Source organism: Anolis carolinensis, unplaced genomic scaffold (genome assembly GCF_035594765.1).
Source record: "Anolis carolinensis isolate JA03-04 unplaced genomic scaffold, rAnoCar3.1.pri scaffold_71, whole genome shotgun sequence".
In the NCBI taxonomy this organism is placed as follows: domain Eukaryota; kingdom Metazoa; phylum Chordata; class Lepidosauria; order Squamata; family Dactyloidae; genus Anolis; species Anolis carolinensis.
This window is the reverse complement of record NW_026943880.1, coordinates 54,713-75,653: the sequence shown is the minus strand read 5'-3', so window position 1 is coordinate 75,653 and position 20,941 is coordinate 54,713. Positions and strand designations below refer to the sequence as shown.

At 38.2% G+C, this 20,941-nt stretch overlaps 1 protein-coding gene and 1 long non-coding RNA gene across 4 annotated transcripts in view; one reads left to right on the top strand and one right to left on the bottom strand.

Moving 5' to 3' along the window:
• Nucleotides 1-20,941, top strand: part of LOC134295054 (probable leucine--tRNA ligase, mitochondrial) — a gene marked incomplete at its 5' end in the record, with an annotated part of 53,832 nt that overhangs the window by 6,280 nt on the left and 26,611 nt on the right. For all 3 annotated transcript variants that reach the window (XM_062966999.1, XM_062966997.1, XM_062966998.1), the window contains 7 exon segments: nt 2,637-2,744; nt 4,637-4,796; nt 5,731-5,835; nt 8,850-8,965; nt 10,106-10,389; nt 15,275-15,373; nt 17,241-17,378. In XM_062966999.1, the coding sequence (XP_062823069.1) occupies nt 2,637-2,744; nt 4,637-4,796; nt 5,731-5,835; nt 8,850-8,965; nt 10,106-10,389; nt 15,275-15,373; nt 17,241-17,378 (1,010 nt within the window).
• LOC134295056 (uncharacterized) lies at nt 15,095-17,286 on the bottom strand. Its single transcript, XR_010001622.1, has 2 exons — nt 17,179-17,286; nt 15,095-15,174 (listed from the first exon to the last, which is right to left on the bottom strand). It is a non-coding gene; the product is annotated as an uncharacterized LOC134295056 (long non-coding RNA).

Sequence of the window (20,941 nt, the reverse complement as noted above, 5' to 3'; positions counted from 1 at the left end):
AGCCTGCCGAAACAGGTGTGTCTTACATGCCCTGCGAAAGGCCAATAAGTCCCGCAAGGCACGAACTTCAGGTGGCAAGGTGTTCCACAGAGATGGCGCCACTACTGAAAAGGCTCTGCGTCTAGTTGCAGTTAGACGCAAGGTCTTAAAACTGGGGACTTCCAGCAGGTCTTGGTCCTCAGAACGGAGGGATCTCTGGGGTTTGTAAGGGGTGAGGCGGTCCCTCAGGTACATCGGCCCTGGACCATGTAAGGCCTTGAAGGTAAGCACCATCACTTTGAAAGTGATCCGGTGCTCAATTGGTAACCAGTGCAGCTGCCGTAAGATTGGTGTTATGTGGCATCTTATGGGGACTCCCGCAAGGAGCCGGGCAGCTGCATTTTGCACCAATTTGAGCTTCCGGATCACCGACACAGGAAGGCCAATGTAAAGGGCATTACAGTAATCCAGTCTCGAGATGACTGTAGCCTGGATCACTGTAGCCAGGTTGTCCCTAGATAGATAGGGGGCTAGCCGTCTAGCCTGCCGAAGATGAAAAAAGGCAGTTTTGGTAACGGCGGAGACCTGGGCCTGCATCGTCAGTGAAGGGTCCAAGAGGACTCCCAGACTCTTTACATCTCCCATTGTCAAGGCTAGCAGAGAGATTCTCAGACCTGTAGTTAAAACTGTAACTTTTCCAAGCTCTGATATGAGTTTGACTTAGCAAGCCTTATAAATGCCACTTGATTTATTTATTAGAATATTTTATATGGTATTGCAGTTTATCTGTTGTGACATAACCTAAGCGGATTAACAAGCATCTGTTAATTGAAATCATACTGTTTTGTATTTTTCCATATATCAAACATATGCATATTTGTAAATGTACATATGCATATTAAAGAATTTGACAGCTGTGGTATATCTATTTTTCTGATTTGAGTTTGGAATTGCAGTTACTAGACATTAAATTTTTACTAAAGCAGTATCATCTCTTCCCTCTCTTAATGTTTAGGGGGAAGAGGAACAAACAAGCATCTGCCAGTTTATAAACTGGCTTGTTTGCATCCTATTAATATTTTAGGGTATCATTTTAATGCATTCCTTTTTCTTTAATGAAAGATTTCCTAGTTTCTGAGTTCTGTGCTCAGATGTTCTAGTTTTTTTTAAAGTCACATTTTCATAAGAAATTCCAGAAGTTGTTATGGTTTCTTCCGCCTCTTGATGATGCAGATTGCTTTGACAGCCACCTTTTTGAATACAAATAATTTCCTTTGCTCTCATGGTACATTACGTGAGTAATGCTTAGTGTTTATTTGCTCATAAAATTTGCCAAATTACATTTTAACCTTTAGTTACATCCTTATTTCCCTTTTGGATTCATTTCCTTGTCTTAAATATTGGCTCTGGTTATTTAATGCAAATTTTATTTAGTAATTTGTGTGCATTTCTTGTGAGTTTTTTTTTCTTTTTATTTCTGTAAATTAGATTTCTTGCTCAATTTCCTTCCTGTGTCTGGTCTGCTATTGGACTCAGTCAGGAGCTAACATAGTACTATCATTTAAAGGAAGCAAATAGTGGCAAAGTATACATGCATCATCCTTTGCCAACATACACATGCATACACCATTTTGCCTGTAATTTAGGATAGCAATCCATGTATAAGAGGTGCACTTGTAATACACAGATAATTATGTTACAATGAATATGTTAGTCTATATGGCGCTATAGAGCCAACATGATGTAGTGGTTTGTGTGTTAAGAGATCTCGGTTCAAATTCCTGCTCAGTCATGGAAACCACTAAGTGACTTTCAACAAATCACATTCTCTCAGCTTCAGCAGAAGGCAAAGTCAAATTGCCTCTGAACAAATTTTGCCACAAAAACTAGGGTTGCCATAAGTCAGAAAGGACATGAAGGCACACAACAACAACAGTGATGCCATAAGACTTATGTAGTTTTCACTTCAATAGACTTGCTTCTTCTGTTAATACTGTTATTATTTATTTATATAAATATTACTCTATAATATATTTTATATAGTGTTTTATTGCACTGCCATTTTACAGAATAAGAAAGGAGGACAAATGTAATTAGGAACTGAAATCCAAGGTATGAATGAGTTATGGAATGGAGGCAGAAAATAATAGTTTTATTTAAATTATATTTATGATCTTTAATTCATTATAAGTTGTGCCAGGATTTCCTCAACCTCTAATGTCGCACACAAGTTATAAAATGGAAGGAAGAGGGCTCCTTACAGGTTGCATTGGGGGGGGGGGTAGCCAGAGTTGTCTGCTCATTGAGTAACCCCAGTGCCCTTTCACATTAATATATAAACTCTACGATCAGTTTTTCCTAGCTTGGCAGCCCCTAGATGTATGGCTCACAGTGGTTATACATGGTGAGCATTTTGATCCACAATGTATCTGGAGAGTTGCCTTACGCCATCGCCTCCATGCATCTATGTAATCAGAAGAATTTGGATTATCTCTAAATGAAAAGAAACCAAACGGAGGGAGATGAGAATTTCTGAGTTAGAAAGAAGTGTTCCTTATTTGTGGAGGGTATATTTGAGAAGTGACTACAGAGCCAGATTTGTACAAATGTGTTGCATCTATATTTGGATTCTATAATTTCTTCTGTTGTGATTGCAGTCCATGCTTGATGGTTTGTCAGATCTCCCTAAGTGGTATGGAATAAAAGAAATGCAAGCCAATTGGCTAGGAGACTGCACTGGATGCTACTTTGAGTTTATTTTGAAGGTGAGTGCAATCACTGAAAATTGCAGTGACATTTCTCATAATCAGAGGTGTTAAAATATAACATCAGATATTAGAAACAAACATCTGGTCTAGGTAAAATGGGAAACCCTCTGAATAGAATATTTTGAATCAATGAAATGCCATTTTAATTACTGCTGACTTGAACTCAGTGGTCCAATTCCCTCATCATGGTTGAAAGATCAGGCATGCCAATAGGTGACATGTTCTTCACTAGTGTCCATCTTTTGCCCAAATTCATACCTCTTAGTCATAGTTTGAACTAACTATTATGTGGTATTGCATATTACAAACCTTAATTAGGTATAAACTACCGTTAGTAATAACTAGAATTTGTTTATTTTTACTTAACTGTGGTTAGTCAGTGTATTTATGGATATACTGCAAGGGTAACCTGGTCGACCATAAAGCAAAACCCAGAATCTCCTAAGTACCTTTCTCAAGCCAGCCAGAAGGATCCGAATTCATCACACTAGCTTTCAACACCCATTGGCATCTAAATTAAACAAAGATGGTTTCTACATCCTATCAGTGAGAAAATGTGATGTTTTTAGAATCCAGATATACATCTTGCTTGCTTGAGATTTTATAAAAAGAAGTTTTACTCAGATGTTCCGACCTGGCCAACGCACTTTCACCCCCACCCCAAAAAGCTGTGAAATAACTGTGAAAAAAGCAGTAAAAGAAAGCAGTAACATTTGCTTCCACAATCTCCATTAAGTTACTTGTGAACTACTGCTTCATGATTAGTTCGGAAAACGATAGTGAAGGGGGAAGTTGGGCATGAAAGGGAACAGAAGGGTTTGTGGGACAGTGGCGCCTGTATATGAGAATTTTATATAATGCCCTTTGTAAACTTTATACATTATTTTTGAACCTTTTTTACAATATGGGCCCTTTACATGTATGTACAAAATAAAAGACAAAAGGACAATTCCTAATGCCAGTGTCCAACAACTTCTTGTCCTCTGATTTGAATATAATATCTATAACCAAGGTTATATAGAAAATCATTTTCTCTGTAAACATTTTGACTGGCTGTAGCTATAAGCCCACTGTTTAGCATAGTTGGGCTGATTTCTGCATAAACATGGATAGATCTGCACCGTAATAGTTATTATAGTTTGGTTGTAGTGCTAACCCATAGTAATGTCAGAGGTAGCCATAATTTTAGAATAAGGCAGAATCCCTAACAAATCAGTATTTGCTTAACTTAGCGTTCTGTTGCTCACCTCTTATTAAAGACTATAGCAATACCAAACCTTTTGCATCTTTGCAAAGAGGTTTGCTAAAATTGGGTGGGGAACATGAATGCATCACTAGTGGAGATAATGATACTCTTGAGTAAAACAACAGCCCTAAAATGTCTTACCCTTACTTCAAACAACTGTGCTGTCACTGTGATTGTTCGTTCAATAAGACATACCTGGTAAGCAATGTACAAGCCATAAGGCAGTAACAGGAGTCTTTGAAAGGCAAAGGGATGGGTAGATGGTTGCAGAAAAAGATATTCAAGGAAAATAAGTTGGCAGTGGCAGTTCAGGAAGCTTGAAATCACTGGTAAGTCAAGTGCAGCCCTTAGGCCAAGACACTGTTGTAAATCTAGGCAACTATAGATCAATAGGTCTTGAAAACCTTTTTTTACTATAGCTCCAAGAACCTCCCAGCCAGCTTGGCCACAGACCATGCTAGCTCCCAAATTGAGCATTTTGATTGAACTGAACCATTGTATTCTCAGATGCAGAATATGGCCTTCAGGAAGTAATATGTTGGCGGATTTTATAAACAGCTAGAATATTTAAGATTCACTGCAAGTGGAAATGGCCTATGCTGTTCTGAAGAAAATTGCAGTAATTTTTTCTGTCTGTGGTCAGGTTAATAACAAATCAACAGGAGAGAAAATAGCAGCCTTTGCATATGTACCTGAAGCCATTTATGGTATGTCTTATTTACATATCTTACCTGACCACAGACTGTTACATGGAAATAGCAGTCTAAAGGAAGCCTTCCAGAAGGATTTGATACCAGGCAAAGGTAATTTCCCCAGTTATGCTTTATTTCTATTATTATTTCTGTTTTATGTTTATGTCTATATCTGATATTTTATAGTTTTTATTATTTTAATTCACAGATATATTATTTTGAGATATGTGATGTATTTTTGCATTTATGTAAGGCATTGAATTTTGCCATCTACTATGTTGTAAACCGCTTTGAGTCCCCGAAGGAGTGAGAAAAGCAGTGTAGAAATGTAACAAATAAATAAAGTAGTTTCTGATTTTCTAAGGCAGAGTTTTGTTTGTCAGGCCTAACAAGTTTCAGCAAAATGAGTAATTAAAATGTGTTGCTTTCAAATATGAATAGAGTATACCTATTATGAGGCTTGAAATCTGTTAGAGCTGATGGGTAAAGTCAGAGGTTGGATAAAGGTGGGACTGTAGAAAAATTCAGAACTTCTATAGAAAAATAAGAAAAATAATGGAAGAAGAGGGTGATACATTTCTAAGGACTGTTTAAAATGTCATTTAAGAAATAGTTACCTTTGGAACAATGTATACTGAAATAAGTTATGTATGGCAAAAATAGTTAATTGTTATGATGTATCAAAAAGAAATAAACAAACAAACAAAGAAAACCTTTAAAAAAGGTGAAAAGGTACAACGGGAATGAGCAGATAGGAGATGTCCTTTTCACTAAGTTTGTCTGTACAGACAATTTGCCTAGATGGTTAGAACATCAATCCTTACAGTATAAAGTGAAATAATCATTAGTCCCTAATCCCTGAACAATGCTAAAAAAGCAAACTATTGTATGGTACAAGCACCATATCCATGGGGGATATGTTTCAACACACACAAACACATGGATACCTGAAACCATGAATAACAGCAAGCCCTTTATTTTGACTAAACTTGGGCCAGTAGCGTACTATAGTTTTTGCATTATCCTTCTATTCTTTTTTTTCTAGAGTCTCTTACTTCAGTGACAGCTATGAACCTGCTTACCAATCAGGAGATCCCTGTAGTCATATCAGCAAAATCAGAGTTTGAAGGCTACCTTGATGCTAAAATAGGTGAGTATAAAAGACTGACTGTGTTTTTTATGTTCCTCATTGAAATTGCTTCCAGTCAAAATTGCTAAAGTTGTCATCTCTATATTCTAATAGTGACATGGAAAGATAATGGATGTTGCCATCATAGACTTTGCCAGATTCAACAGGTATCTCTCTCGGTTTAGTGAAAATAACATAGCTGTGGCTTCTCTGGCTCCTTTTCTCCCTAATCTGGTGGTTCTCAACCTGGGGTCCCCAGATGTTTTTGGCCTTCAATTCCCAGAAATACTAACAACTGGTAAACTGGCTGGGATTTATGGGAGTTGTAGGCCCAAAACATATGATTGAGAACCACTGCCCTAATCCAACCTTTATCTCCAACCTGGTGTCATTGCTAAGGATTACAGCTGTGCTGCACTGAAGGCAGAGGGTGTGGAGAACAAGGTTAGAAAGATATGACAATGTAAGAAGAATCTTGCTGAATAATATCAATGGCATGGCCAATCTCGCAGCCCATTCATACAATGGCCAGCCACACTGCTAGGGAAAGTCCACAAGCAAGACATGAATATGGTTCCCAAGCAACCAATATGATCTTTCTGATTTGTTGTTGTTTCCGGGATTTTCTAGGACTGAGAGTGTGTGACTCAGCTATAATGGAAGTCGTGACAAACAATAATTAGTAGTCTTAACCACTTGAATTTGACCAGTCCCCTTCTAAAACTATCCAAATTGGCAGCTTTTATGTCATCTACCAGGAAATGGTAGATGACAATATGCTGTGTGATTAAGTTCTTCCTTTTCCTGATGCTTCCATCATTCAGTGTAGCGTTGTCCTTAGAAAAAAGGCAAGTAAGGTATTCAGCATTTAAGGACACAAATATATAAAATTTTACATGACCGAACAAAAGTAGGGAGAATGTGGATGGCTCTGGATTAGGTGAAAGAAAGAAAGGCATCCCCTTATTCACTTTTCCTGCACCATGCATAATTTCATACATACCTATCATTACTTGCTGTATACCTTGCCTGCTTTTTTCTAAACACAGTGCTTAGAAACATTTCTCTATGTAACCTTTCTCTATAGGAGAGTTGTTCAGCTGCTTAATCATTTTGATTGCCCCTTTCTGCATCTTTTCCAGCTCTGTATTATCTTGAAGCAGGAAAATGGTGGTTATTTCCATCACATCAGGAGATTTAAAGCTATGTTAATGTTTGGGGATTCAAATCTGTCAATCCTAGGTATACAGATAGTTTTTAAGATTTGATACAAAGTTATGTTATGCAGTCCCAAATTTGTGTTGTACTTGGAGTACAAAGACCAAACTGATGCAATTATTGTAAGCTTGAATGTTAATTTATTTTTAGGTGAAGCAAAATGTTCCATTAATGCTTCTCCAGTTTAAACTATACCTGTTAAAGAGTGAATATCACTTGTTTCATTTATTATTATGTTTTTTCCAGCTAATAGCTTAAAGAAATAAACACACATTCAAGGTCTTTATTTGAAATATCTATTAAATCAAAATCAATATAGGCAGTCCCCGACTTTCAAACATCTGCCTTACAAACGACTTATATTTACAAATGGGAGTGAGACAACATCAGTATATCAGTATCATAAGTATTGATAACCATCTAATTTCTCTCTGTCCCAAACCAAGACAATATGTCACCAAAAGGGTAGTATCCATGTCACGCTCACTTCAAACGACCAGCATGAACACAGATCAAAAGAAGCTGTTATCAAAACCAATCTTTATTGAAGAACACACGACTTGGAAAAGTCGAGAATGACATAATTTTTACATACAATCATTTTTATTACCTTTGCTACAACGTCACATCACACGTAAATATCATCACCAAACTCCACCCCACATCTCACATTTCTACCCCTACAACACCAACTATTCATTTAAGCTGTTTTGATTCTCACTCCAAAAGTTCCCATGCTCCGCGGCCAGGTGTCTGCATGAGCTATCGGGGAGTGCTTGATGTTATGGCTCCAATTCCAGAGCTTGCAGACTCAGCTCTGGGAATTGGTTCCATGACAATCCATCCATATATAAACACATGGCTGCCTCCTGTAACCACGATCTTGGAATGCTGCAGGGTTTGTAAAAATATCAAAAGTTTACCCAAGAAAGTGTCCTAAACAACCTTTTCTAAAAGCCCAAGCAAACATGAGTATATTCACTGACCAGAAAACACTGACTTATTTTGCAGGGAATAAACTGGAAAACCACAAGAACGAGACAGCATAATGGAATATTCTGGATGTGGCCGTCTCGCTACAGTTCTGAATAGGAGCACTCCCCACTGACATAATTGGTTTCAGATTCCACTTATTTATCATAATTTTGATTGGGACAGAGTTTGCTCTTATTGTCTGAAACAGTTGACATGCCTCTCTCATCCAGTTGCTTGAATAGAATTTCAAAAACAAGTTTGCCATTTAGGGCAGGAACAGCTGTTTTAGATGGACGCATCTTAACTTCCACCCACACATGCACACCCCACACACACTCTCTTGTTAGTCTTTGGTTTAATAGAATTGGATATAACTGGAGTCTTAACGTCTAGTAGAAAACCTTCAAATTAATAGTTTGAGCCTGATGTCACAGTAGTAATTTAATCTGCTCAGGTATTGTCAGTAGAAAAATCAGGTTGAGAAAAAATAACCCTGGCTTCTCAGAATATGATGCAAAAATGACAAGGCCAAGTTAATCTGTAAATGCATAAAGAATTTAATCTGCAAAGGGCTACAATTAGATAGAACATAAAGTGTTTTAGTTTTATAGGAGTGGAAACATTTTTTATTTTAAGACTCTTTTTGTGTGCTGAAAGGAATAAACAAAATATGGGTTAAATAAATTGAAAGTATTCATGAAGAGAATGCAGTTACTATTGACAGCTAAGTTCTGAATAGAAAGTCTGCTGGAATGAGCTTCAATTTTTAAATTATACAGAGTTATGTATTCTGTTTCTTAAAAACTGTTTAAGAAATACTTTCCTTTATTTTCCCTCTCCAGGAATCCCTTGCACTGAAGCAGATGATGCTAAAGTTGCTAGGAGTTTGGGCCTGTCATTTGAAGAAGTTATTGAAACTCTGTCAGATGGCTCACAGAGACTGATCCACTCTGGAGAGGTTGGTGCATTGCTGTGAGTTTCTGCTTTTATGACCCCTGCTCCTTAACAGTGCCTAGGAAGACTCCAGAGGATATCAGTATAAAGGAGATGCTTCAACAGATGAAGGAAAGTCTAATGGAAACTGAGTCAGAATTATTATTGTTCATTACATTAATTTTTCACCATGTTCTTTGGCTGCTAAAGCAGCTTACATGTGGTTGATTTGGATAATAAAATCCAGTGTGGTGTAGTTCTCCGAGTGCTGTGTAAGGACTTTGGGAGACTAGCATTTGAATTTCTCCTCAGACATAGAAACCCACTACATAACTTTGGGAAAGTCATACTTTCTCAGGCCAAGGTCCACCTGCACTGGCCAATTAATACAGTTCGAAGCTAGCTTCAAACTGTGTCAGAAAAAAACCCCTCACAAAAACACGTGAAAGAAAGCTCTTAATGCACATTACTGCTCTGCGGTTTCTGTAATTATCCAGGCTTCAAAATTAGTTACAGGGGCCCTTCCACACAGCCTTATATCCCAGAATATCAAGGCAGAAAATCCCACATTATCTGAGTGTGGACTCAGATTCAAAGCAGACCCAGTTCAAAGCAGATATTGTGGGATTTTCTGCCTTGATATTCTGGGATATAGGGCTGTGTGGAAGGGCCCTAAGTCACTTTCCTCACTACTGGTTTGAAATTGTATTAAATGTGGATGTGCCCTAAGAGGAAGTCAATGACAAATTTTCTTCTGAATCAGTATTGTCAAGTAAACCCTAAGACAGGGTCACAACAAATCAAAATTCACTTGAAGGTGCATTATAAAAACGGCAACCACAAAAAATACTATATTGTTAAACCAGAGGTAGCATGGACTACAATTTTCTACCAGCAATTTATTTTACCTCTTTGTTGCTTTGATTTATGTTTATGGCTTGTGTGAATGGAGGGGCCTAGTTTCTGTTTTTGGAACCAGCAGGCAAAGAAAAAAAGACAGTCATGGCATTTCACCTCACTGACTTTTTCTCTCACACATGAATAGTTGTATTTTGTACAAGTGGATGAAGAATATTTCCCATAGGTAGGGACATGACTTGGACTACTCCAATAGCTTAATTAGTGCAGTGTACTTACTATGCTCTTAATCTTTTCTTTTTACCAGTTCACAGGTATGAGTAGACAACAAGCGTTAAATGCAATCACTGAGCAAGCCAAAAATAAAGGAGTAGGAGTATACCTAACAAGTAATAAATTGAAAGATTGGCTGATCTCCCGACAACGTTATTGGGGAACACCTATTCCAGTTATTCATTGCCAGTCCTGTGGTCCTGTGCCTGTGCCGTATGAGGATTTACCTGTACAGTTGCCAAATATTGCATCCTTTACAGGCAAGGGTGGCTCACCATTAGCTTCAATTTCAGATTGGGTCAACTGCTGTTGTCCAAAGTGAGTACATTGTGTTATATATTGGTTAAAAAATCTAATTTGGAATGTATCATTTTAACTATTTGAAATAGCTTTTCATGCCTTTCAGACTTAGAACTTTTTAAAATTCTGTTCATTATTGTATTGTGTATAATGTCTGAATATGCTGTTTGGGGTGAGGGGAAAGAAGATTCAAGTTATGAAACTTATCTTCAGGCCATAATTTGTGAATAATTGTGTTTTTTTGAGCCCTTGCTTTAGACAGTGGCTAGTGTTTAAGACAGAAGACAGAAAATACTACCCACAATCAAAGCAGTTTCTTCTAGTGTACCAGATTATTTTCTAACAAGAAAAAAATACCCAAAATTTATGACTTTGTTTTTGGTTTTGCCACTCCTGAGCTCAGCTAGTATGGTAGGATATAGGGGCTTTCTGGAGGGTTAAAGTCCATTTTCTTTCTCTCTCAGTTCAAGATTATATCACAATCCTAAGCACAATTTAAAATCTGTAGACCTCTTTTATTCTTCTGTCGCTCACCAAAGAAACAAGGGATTCTTGTTCCCTTTCTTACAGTACTTGTATGAGTCTAGAATTAGGGCTGCTGTAATTTTTAAAGATATCACATAGTAAACATGGTTTATGATTTATTTTGCTGCAGATCAGGCATCAGTAAGTTATTGTTCTGTAGACCAGAAGATTATCTCTACATTGGAAAATTACAATGTGCAAAGTCACTTGGAGACAGGTGCTTTTCAGCATAAATCTGAGCTCTATGTTGTTTATGGCAGGCAACTCTTTGAATCAGAAAGGGATTTTTTTCTGGCCAAATTTAAGGCTTCTGCTGTTTGCTCAGCTAACAGACTAATTCAGATTGAGAGAACTACCTATTCAGTGAGGAAAGTGGAGCTGTTCTCTTTGTAGCATCTATGGCTGTGGGCATGGTACGCGGGAAGTATTGGAATGTATCCTTGTCCTAGGGAGACTTTTTCTTCATCCTGCAAATAATGGAACATTGCTCTCAGCAGAGCTGGCATGGTGATTTCTATATCATTAGGCTGCTTTGCTGGAACTGTAAGTGATCTCAAGCCATTCTCGCAGTTGCAGTAAAACTCCCACTTTTCTCTGAACATTCAAGCACAAATGAAATGATTGCATCTTGGCATGAGGTGTATCAGCACTGTGGCTTAGGAGACTCCCAGTTTCATTTTCTTGTTGTTGTTCCCAAAGGCATTTGAGGTAAAAAAGAACTCAAATACTAGCAAATTTCAACACAAACAATTCCTTGCACTGTTTGCCTTTATTTTTAATATGATTAAAATTTACCAGAGCAAAGGATTGTCACTGATATCAGTATTGTCTGAGAATAGTAGGACTTAATGGGGCTCAGAATTGCTCTCAATGCCATATTTGTACCCTGAGATATTTTAAGGTAATAACAGTTATTCTCAATATCATTGGGGAGCCCATAAAGAGTGGGCTGCTGTCATCAAGAGTTAGAATCATAAAAGTTGAAAAAGACCACAAGAGCCATCTAGTCCAATCTCCTGCCATGCAGGAAAATACAATCAAAGCAGTCCTGACATATTGGTTGCCCAGTCTGTTCTCGTATTCTCAGTTATTTTTAGCATATCTGACTTAATGGTAAAACTAAGTCTTGACTGTCTTGAAACTATTCTAATTCAGAACATACATATGTCATTGCACGATAGGATCCCTATTCCTATTCATTCCATTGACTATAGAAAGCCAGTTGGAGGCATTTATTCAGGGCCGGCCCCACCATAGAGGCCACGTGAGGCGGCCGCCTCGGGCGCAGGTCCCCGGGGGGCGCCGTCAGGGACCATGTGCCCTCCCATGGCACATGGCCATGCCTCCTGCAGCGCCGGCGGGGGGGGGGGGGCACTTTTCCCCACCCCCGCTTAATATTTTAAATTATCTCCGCCCGGCCCTGCATTTATTCTAATATATCTTATATTCTATCTACCACTCTATATGTTTTTGAAAACTATTAGATTTTTTAAAAATTACAGGCATAGAGATTAAATTTGTGGTTTCATTCCTGTCTCTGTGGAGCAAAACCACATAGCAGATTTTAATACAGTAGACTCAGTTAACCACAATCCAAGCAACCCAAACTCTCAAGCAACCAGCAAAACAAAAAACAAAACAAAAATGTACAAGTAATACTACATCCACATTTCAGTGTTTTTATAAGACAGTAAAACTGTGTTCCATTAAGTTAAGTTTGTCTTTTATTTGTTTTAATTTATTTTAATTACTATATTTCAATATTCATAGAATCATAGAGTTGGAAGAGACCTCATGGACATCCAGTCCAGCCCCCTGCCAAGAAGCATTCAAAGCACCCCCGTCAGATGGTCATCTAGCCTCTGCTTAAAAGCCTCCAAAGAAGAATCCTCCACCAGGCAGAGAGTTCCACTGCTGAACAGGTTTCACAGTGAGGAAGTTATTTCTAATGTTCAGGTGGAATCTCCTTTCCTGTAGTTGGAAGCCATTGTTCCGCATCCTAATCCACAAGGCAGCAGAAAACAAGCTTGCTCCCTCTTCCCTATGATTTCCCCTCACATATTTGTACATGGCTATCATGTCTCCACTCAGCCTTCTCTTCTGCAGGCTAAACATGCCCAGCTCTTTAAGCCGGTCCTCATAGGGCTTGTTCCCCAGACCCTTGATCATATTAATATCAAGTCAATACAGAGGTTATAGTATGGTATAGCAACCAGAAACTACATCTATCTGGCATCTAACAATTCCCATGGGTGCCGGTTAACTGAGTGCTATCTATCTATATGAAAGTTTGTGTGTGTTTTAAAACAAGAGTAAACATTTCTATTTTCAGCTCCTCTTCTAATCCTGAATTATGTAACTCAGTTTTGTGTTGTTCTTCATCTTGGAAAGAAATCACGAGTGGAGTGCCGCAGGGTTCCGTCCTGGGCCCGGTTCTGTTCAACAACTTTATTAACGACTTAAATGAAGGGTTAGAAGGCATGATCATCAAGTTTGCAGATGACACCAAACTGGGAGGGATAGCTAACACTCCAGAAGACAGGAGCAAAATTCAAAACGATCTTGACAGATTAGAGAGATGGGCCGAAACTAACAAAATGAAGTTTAACAGGGACAAAAGCAAGATACTCCACTTAGGCAGAAAAAATGAAATGCAGAATGGGGGACGCCAGGCTCGACAGCAGTATGTGTGAAAAAGATCTTGGAGTCCTTATGTACAACAAGTTAAACATGAGCCTACAATGTGATGCGGCGGCGAAAAAAGCTAATGGGATTTTGGCCTGCATAAATAGGGGTATAGTGTCTAGATCCAGGGAAGTCCTGCTCCCCCTCTATTCTGCCTTGGTCAGCCACACCTAGAATACTGTGTCCAATTCTGGGCACCGCAGTTGAAGGGAGATGTTGACAAACTGGAAAGCGTCCAGAGGAGGGCGACTAAAATGATTAAGGGTCTGGAGAACAAGCCCTATGAGGAGCGGCTTAAAGAGCTGGGCATGTTTAGCCTGCAGAAGAGAAGGCTGAGAGGAGACATGATAGCCATGTACAAATACGTGAAGGGAAGTCATAGGGAGGAGGGAGCAAGCTTGTTTTCTGCTGCCCTGCAGACTAGGACGCAGAACAATGGCTTCAAACTACAGGAAAGGAGATTCCACCTGGACATTAGGAAGAACTTCCTCACTGTGAGAGCTGTTCAGCAGTGAAACTCTCTGCCCCGGAGTGTGGTAGAGGCTCCTTCTTTGAAGGCTTTTAAGTAGAGGCTGGATGGCCATCTGACGGGGGTGCTTTGAATGAGATTTTCCTGCTTCTTGCAGGGGGTTGGACTGGATGGCCTGTGAGGTCTCTTCCAACTCTACGATTCTACGATTCTGTGATTCTACCATTCATATAGAATTCTTTGAGAAACTACAACTAGCCCATATTCATTTGAGATTTCAGAAGGGGGTTATAAGGTCAAAAGATTGTCAAGAATAAAAGTATATAGTTAAAGAGCTAAACTTGTAACTGTGTAACTACCAAAAATCAGAACCTGGACTGTAGAACTTCATTTTTCACATTGATTTTATTGGGACCTATACGTGATATTTTATAACTCTATATGCACGATTATAATCCTGATACAGTGAAGCCAAATCTTAAGTAACATGATACATTTTGACTTTGATGGCTCACTGATAAGTTTCAGAGATCTGGTTGGCAGCAGTCTTTTGTTTCTATATCAATTTTCCAACAAACAGTACACATTGCCATTCTTTTGAGTTTTTGGCAGCTGCATTGGAATACTGATAAAAGGAGGAAAGGATTGTGGCTCCTAGAAAATTTTGAGGTTTGGCAATAGAAGGTCTGAAAATCATTGAATCCACACTGAAAAAGTAGTGGTAATGACAGTGCTTATAATGTCTTTTCTCCATTTGTGGCCCAATTGTAGGAAGTTTAGGAAGGAAAATAACAGAGGGCTGGTTTTAAACAGTAATTACAACAGAAATTCCTGAGTGGCTCTTTTTTATGACCCTGTATTGTCAATTGACTTGAAAAGTACAGACTTGTGGATTTCGCCTCTGCCAAGACCTGTGAAGCCTCATTTTCACATGCTTGGTTAGAAGCCATATTTGTGAAATAAGTAAGAATCCAAGATTTGTTTTAGACACATTGGCTCTAATGTAGTCTCCAGGGAACAATAGTAGAAAATCATATAAACAAACCTCACAACCTCTGAGGATGCCTGCCATAGATGTAGGTGAAACGCCAGGAGAGAATGCTTCTGGAACATGACCATACAGCCTGGAAAACACACAACAACCCATAACAAAATTTCTACCCTAATAGCGTCTATCTCAGTGGAACCCTGATTATAATAATAATGATATTTTTTGTTCTTCAGATGCAAGAAACCTTCAAGGAGAGAAACAGATACCATGGATACATTTGTTGATTCAGCTTGGTATTATTTAAGATATACTGATCCCCATAACACTGAGAGGTAAGTAGTTTCAAAGTCCTGTTTTCTGTCAGTCAGCTTTACCTGTAATCCTATTAGCTGGTCCTGTCCTGCATTGCCTGGATTGGAAGAAAAGACTAGAATACTCCTTTTGTCTCTAGCTTACACAGAACACAATGGAATGAGGATTCCTGGAAGGGAAACTTCTGTGATTTTGTCATTTTTGTCCTTTCCTCACACACAATAGAATTAAAGGGCTGGCTTTTTAAAAATATATCATTTAGTGCAGCTTCTGATGTCATCATACAAATCTGTTCATAACCTTGGAAGGCATGTTATAGCTTGTCAAAACCTCCCAGGACCTGAAAAGCTTTCTAATCAATTCCCTTCCCAACCTTCATCTTGCAATTTTTGGTCAAGGGAAAAAATTATGGATTTTTTATGACCTGTAAATAGGTCAGGGGTAATTTCAGGGAGAAGGGAAAGCACCAATACCTCTTTTAGGGATCAGTCACTCCTGGCTGCCACCAGACATTTTAAAAAGCCAGAAGTGCTGCCACAATGGAGGAACTATCCTGCCTTCTCTTGGAAGTTAAGCAGGGTCCAGACATGCACATATACATTTTTTAAAGATCTGAGCACATGTTCACATGCGTCATTTGAAATTGGTTTATACCAGAATCACAGTTGTCAAGTGTACGCTGTGAAGAATAAATAACTAAAAACAGAAACATAGCTAAGGTAAGAAATGTGGCATTATAATGAATAATAGCAGAATGCTCTGCCTACTTACTCAAAAGCAAAGTCTTGCAGTATTTGATGAGAATTGATCTAAAACAAGTGGATTTAAACATGCCATTGTAATTTGAATTGATTTCTGCTGAGCCAAAACCATTTATATGCCAGAGGTGACTTACAATTAAGAGTTAAATAGGCTCATATGCAGTCAAATTTGGTATACCATTTTTTTTAAAAAATAGTCATAGTCTGGAATAATATCAGCATCATTATTACATTAATCATATAATGTATGAAAGTGGTTTTCTGCCTCCTGTTTTCAAACTCTGCCTCTGTTGGTTTGCATGAAAGATATGCAAAAACTGTTCTTGAGCTATGTGTATTTGTGGCTCTCTGTCTGCAAGAACTTGTTAACTGCATCTTGCTGACCGTTTAATCCTTGGAGAAAGGCTTCTTGTTGGTATTTTGACAAGAATTCTAACTAGGAATGAGGAAAAAATTAATGTTATTTAGCAACAAATCCACTAGTATTACACAAATACTACACTGTTTGCATTAGCAGCTCAAAAGCCAAACAAAATTTACTGTTACATTTGCACTTGTTTACTTATATTTACTGCTACACTTTTTTGAAATAAACTTGAGGTTATTTAAGATTGTTGTTTATATTGATCTGTTTCAACTCTAAACATAGGTATTGGCTTGCTTTTCCTGTTGCTATACTTTAAAAATGAAAGTTTTTTTTTCATTCTAAGTGGAATGGTTACCTTGGAATAGCTTTGTAGTTTTTAGACAATAAATGCATTTCTATTTGATTTTTCTATCACCCTTCTCCTCTGCCAGTACAGTATATTCCTTGCCTTTATGTGTTCCTGTGCAACCTTCAAATAACTGTCTAATGTTCTTGATTTTTGTGAACACAGACAATGGAAAGATTGGATTTTGTGGTCCAACAGTTCAGATTTCATTAGCCATTGAACATTTGGAATAGATTTTGTTCTAATGTCATAACACCAGGTTGCTCCCTAATGCTAACATTTAATTGTAAGCCTCCTCTGTCGGTTTGCCAGTCCTCTTCAGTATATATTCAGTCTAAATGCAATACTTACTTCTCATCTTTCTTGATCATATTTTCATCTGTGGGTGATTTTTCCTGGTTTTGTGCTAACAGAGCATTTGACAAAGACTTGGCAGATCATTGGATGCCTGTGGATCTGTACATTGGAGGAAAGGAACATGCAGTGATGCATTTGTACTACGCCAGGTTCATTAATCATTTTTGCCATGATCAGAAGATGACTAAGCATAGGTAAGTGGGACAACCATAATAGCCAAAGTGAGCCCTGAAATAACAGACATTCTGCTCCAAATACAACAAAAGCTTCATAAAGAAAGCAGGTTATCAAATATACTTTGTATAGTCTTAGGCTGTGTGAACACTGGGCATGATAATGTAGGGATGAGTTAGTCCCAACCTATTCTGCTACAGTTTTAGAGTCATGAAGTGTGTTGCAAAAAGAATAATGGATTTCTGATCTCTATTATTTTGGGAAATGCGCTTAAGTTGGTTCACTGAAAAATGTATATCAAATATTTTTTTCTTTCTCCCATAGCAACAACACATACCTCTATTTTTCAGTTTCATAGTAATCTTTCTAGTCAATATTGACTTGTGTTGTTTCAAAGAGCATATTACTTGTAGCAAGTTGTCAGTAATTTGCTACAAGTAATATGTGCCTTTTGAAACAACACAAATCAAGCTTGACTAGAAACCAGTTACTTTGATAACTTGTTGCATTTTGTTATCAAGTTACTTTGATGACTTAGTATATCTTGAAGTAATGAGCTGGAGTAGTTTAATCTCTTGCCTTTAATGGTCAGGGATATAATCCAGTAACTTTCAGTTACACATAGTAATAAAACTTTTGCGTCTTACTGAATGTTTTCTGCCTCAGTCTGAGAAATGAGAGGTCAAAGAGGAAGGGTCATATGAGTGGCTGCCTTATGCTATCTGTGGAATTTGGAGCCATTTAATGAAAAGCAGAAGAACCAACAAGAAGGAAGGAAGGCTTGGATGAGGGGAGTGGGTAGAGAGAGATGTGGAGACGTAAAGGAGGAAACACACTGCAAAAATGAACAGGACTGTTGGGTCCAGTTAGGTGGAAATTTTGAAAGATAACTTTAAAGTTTCTGCCTTCATCAGTTCTCTACCAAGTGAAAGATACTGCTTCAGGCAGCTCCAAAAGAGAAAATCATTCTGAGTGATGGGAGTGGAGGGTGCCTTACTATAGGTTGGCTTCCCCAAACAGCAGCACAGAATGTTCTCTTGAACTGGCAGGATTAGAACAAGCTGTGAAAGAGTTTGGAATAGGAAGGAGTTTTCTCCACATGCCTGAAATCGAACCAGGCATGAGATTTGCAGCAATCATTTGGAGGAGAGCGAACTGAGGAAGGAAGAGGGAGTTACTATTCGGCATCTCTGCCCAGAGCATCTGTATGCAGTCCTTGTGGAATCTGCCTGTTATATAAGGTGGTTGGGGGATAGGAATCCATGTAAGAGAGCCTTCTGAGAATTATGGTGTTCAGAGAGGGAAGATATCAGTATCACAATGGTAACAGCCACAGAAATGTGGTAATGTAGTAAATTACTTTTTGGACTGCACTAACAAGCAATGACCTGTTAGATTATCAGAACAATGTAACTTAACACTTTCTAAAATGTCACATTCCAAACTGCAGTTTGCATCTAATTTTTTAAAATCATTTATTTTTATAGTTAAGGAATAAAATTTAGTCACCTTCCTATATATACAAAGTATATTATTCATTAACATTGTTCATTGTTACCATAGCCTTTATATCATTCCGACTCTTACCCAAATTCCTCCCCCATGTGTGATGAGTAGTCAGAGCATAACATCCTTCTCTGCCCACCCAGTTGATCTGTCTAACGTGTAATATCACTAGACATCCACACCCAGGAATTGCATTGGAAAAAATGTGTCTGAACCACTGGCCCAGTGAAACTCTGTCTGGGAGTTGGCAATGTGATTTAAGCTTAGAGGCATGAGATTTTATCCATTTCAGATTGCTTTACCATTATGCCAAAGTGTAGGAGGCCATTGTTGTCAGGAAGGGAACAAGCAAACCAGATAGTCAGTGGAATACTTGCAAAAACACTATACTCAGAGGCAGCAGTCTGAAAAATATATGGTCTGATGCATCTCCCTCTGTCTGTATACCTCATGAATGAAAAGGGAATTAGGGAAAAGTAAATGGAAGTACAAGTTACATAAACAGATTGAAGAGATTCACAGGGTGAGACTTTCCATCTCCCTGCATTTACATTGTTTGTTTGTTTGTTTGCTTAAAGGATTTTTGCCCTCTTCTTTAGCCTCACATGTTTCCAGAGTAACTGATATACATAGGCTTTTAATCTAAAATACATGGCAGAAAAGGAGAAGAGGAGGGAAAATGAATGAAAACAAACTTAGGGCCCTTCCACGCTGCCCCTATATCCCAAGATGTGATCTCAAATTATCTGCTTGTCTCAGATTATCTGGTAGTGGAGACTCATATAATTCTTTAAAGCAGATAATCTGGGATCAGATCCTGGGATACAGGGCAGTATAGAAAGGTCATCAGACACACAAAATATAATAACAGTTATGAGCTATTACAAATGGAACAATTTAAAGAGAGGAGAAAGCTGATGAAGCTGGTCTTTCAACAGGACTGGTGGAAGGGATGAGCTCACTTTCTATATCCCTCTGCTGTAGATTGGCAAAATATCATGATGGCAGTTCTGAATTGGGAATTGTACCATAGTAGCTTCCATTGCTCTTTGAAACTGATAGTCTATCTTATTTTGCTCTTGGCTGTTCTTCAGTCTCTGCCACAGGGCAGTAATGAAAAGCATTGCTTGAGAGACATACACACCCACCTGACCTTTCTTCAATGGGACTGCTCTAATTGAGATGAGAAGTGGCCTTGAGAAGAACACAGAGAAGTGCATTAGCACAAAATGAGCTGGGTGATGGATGGTGTGACTTGTTACAAAACATAGCAGAAACTAAAATTGTGCTTCACATTGTAGTGTGGTATAATAAAGGAGCAACATCTAAAGCAAGCTTGTATGTGACAAAGCCATTATGTGACTTAGAGTTTATGGCTCCATCTGTGGCCATGAGAGGGAGCTATTGCTGCAAATCTCTTAATGAATAATTGGCAGTAAAATTTAGAAGAGGGAGAACTGTGGCAGAAAGCTGTGATTTAGAATTGCGTGCTTCCAGACTTTTCTAAGCTCTTGGCTGTTTTCTCTTCTTGTTTCCCAACTCACAACTTCTATTCTTAACAAAGGAGTATTTTTAAAATCCACCATAGATGGTAAAATATTTTGTGTACTAGTAATAGCATCTGTCTCTGCAAACAGACTAAAACCTCTGCTTATATCAACATGGTAACATATGTGAATGGGGATGAAAGAATAAATATTCTGGAAAAATTAACTTCTATCTATAAACATTCTGATTCCCCATGTAGGTCAAGAACGATTTCAACTAATTTCATTTATTTTAAGTGGCAAGGCATTCCCTTTGTAAACAACAAGAAAAGTTCCTCCATTTATAGTAGCAATTCTAAATACAAGTAATACATAGGATTTTAGTAACATAGCATCAAACAATCAGTGACAGTTAAACAATTAATATTCTGAGATGATATCATTTCCTTTTTTCCCTCCCTCCCCAATTTTTCTGCTGAGGCAGAAAATAGTGTCTCAAATCATTTGATTTTGCATGATCATGTGGCAAAAGGTAAAGAGAGCTCTGTGTGGTCATCTGCCACAAAGTAGGGATGTCAAACGAATTCAAG